The sequence below is a fragment of the Sinocyclocheilus anshuiensis genome, unplaced genomic scaffold, assembly GCF_001515605.1.
Source record: "Sinocyclocheilus anshuiensis isolate Anshui unplaced genomic scaffold, SAMN03320099.WGS_v1.1 scaffold659, whole genome shotgun sequence".
Lineage (NCBI taxonomy): Eukaryota > Metazoa > Chordata > Actinopteri > Cypriniformes > Cyprinidae > Sinocyclocheilus > Sinocyclocheilus anshuiensis.
Window position 1 is genome coordinate 1,507,665 of NW_015549698.1, and position 1,782 is coordinate 1,509,446.

Consider the following 1,782-nt stretch of genomic DNA (forward strand, 5'->3'; position numbering starts at 1 on the left):
TCCAATGCCCCATTGGAGTACGGGCCCACTCGACTAGAGGCATCGCCTCGTCGTGGGCATGGTCCAGTGGTGTGTCCATTGCGAATATTTGTGAGGCGGCTGGCTGGGCCTCGCTGTCCACATTCGCAAGGTTTTATAACCTGGAAGTTCTGGCCTTGCAGGCCAGGGTCCGTTCTGCTTGAAGTGGCACGGTCTGAGTAAACAGATATGGCAGAGAGCCCTTGGCCGTATCATGCCCAAGTTCTCTGGAATTGTTTCACCTGTTAGCTCTCGACCCCTGGGTGTCGAAGTTACGGGAATACTCTGGAACGATTAACCAGGCCAGGTGTGACCTAGAAAGCTCAGCCCGTCTTAGCCTTGGGTTATTGTTGACTACTCTATGAGCATTAGTTGCTTATGGAAGTTTATACCTTTAGTCGTTCCACTACATTAGCACGGCGTGATTGTACTATGTTCCCATATTAACAGTAGTTAATGTGGGAAATATGGGAATATTAACAGTAGTTAATATGTTAATATGGGAACTTAAGCAAGACGCAGTACGAGTGAAGTATCGAAAGGGAACGTACATCCTGTGGCGAGTGCCCGCTTATATAGCCAGATGCCCCGCCCATTCTGACGGGCTTTGGCGGGTTTCGTCGCCATAGGCTCGTGCAGCTCCGCTGCCGAGTCATTGGTTTGTTTTTTAAGCACTGCACGAACCAATGGCCGTGCAGTTTCATTGCGTGAATGAAAACGCTTCAGTTCAGGAGAAAAAAGGCTTTTTCCCATATGCGCCTTAAGCAAGACGCAGTACTCATATCCATATCTCAGGGAACCGAGGTTACGTTAGTAACCGAGTACGTTTTAAATAAGTTACAACACACACACACAGAATTTCCATCAATGGTGTAATAGAACAGAAGAGACTTCATTTACCTAAAAATATACATAATACTGTACATATAAATTGTGTGCTTTACATGTTAAATCAGTATATGAATCAATACATTATACCTCTTCAATATTCTGATATTAAATCAATTAATGCTGACACTAACTATAGATTTTTTTAATTATTATGAAATAATTATTGACAGTGTTGTTGTACACAATGGACTCTTTAATAGACCATACAATGAACTGTTTCTTCTCCCACAAACAGTGACAAAACTTCAGTTTTGAGGTCATTTGACTGAACATGCAATAATATTTAGAATGTTTCACATTAGAGAAAGGATACAGGCTAAAAAAAAAAACAGATGATCATTTACATTTATTCATTTAGCGGACACTTTTATCCAAAGCGACTTACAAATGATGACAATAGAAGCAATCACAATAAAAGAACACCGAAACACTGCAAGGCAGAACTCCAATAAATCATGATGAATGAATGTGTTCTGACTGCTCCAATCACAATGGAGATTGATTGATTATGAGATTTATAATGCCAAATATGATTATAATGCTAAAAGAGAGCTGCTGAATTGATAATATGCACTTAAATGTTACTTAAACAAATCTTTTGTTTTTTTGCATTTGATGACCATTTGTACCTGTAGCACTATCGCCTGCCCTACAGAACAGTCTCAGAGATCTGAATGTTTTGGTGTGTTTGTTTGCAGGTGACGGATATGTCTGGATGGTATCTGACAGGAGCGGATGGGGAGGGGCTTGTGTGGGCGGTGCCCAGCAGAGAGATGGCCCACCAGCTCACTGTCAGCCAATCAGACGCGCAGACTCACCTGACAGCACCGTACTTCTGGAGCGCCCCGTCTGCTTACCTGAGCAAGAAAGTGA

The 1,782-nt window shown here is 42.4% G+C and overlaps 1 protein-coding gene across 1 annotated transcript in view; it reads left to right on the forward strand.

The window, feature by feature from the left end:
• The window catches only part of LOC107660539 (laminin subunit alpha-2-like), a 244,459-nt gene that overhangs the window by 84,116 nt on the left and 158,561 nt on the right, over positions 1-1,782 (forward strand). The window contains 1 exon segment of the mRNA XM_016449859.1: positions 1,608-1,778. Coding sequence (XP_016305345.1) covers positions 1,608-1,778 — 171 coding nt within the window.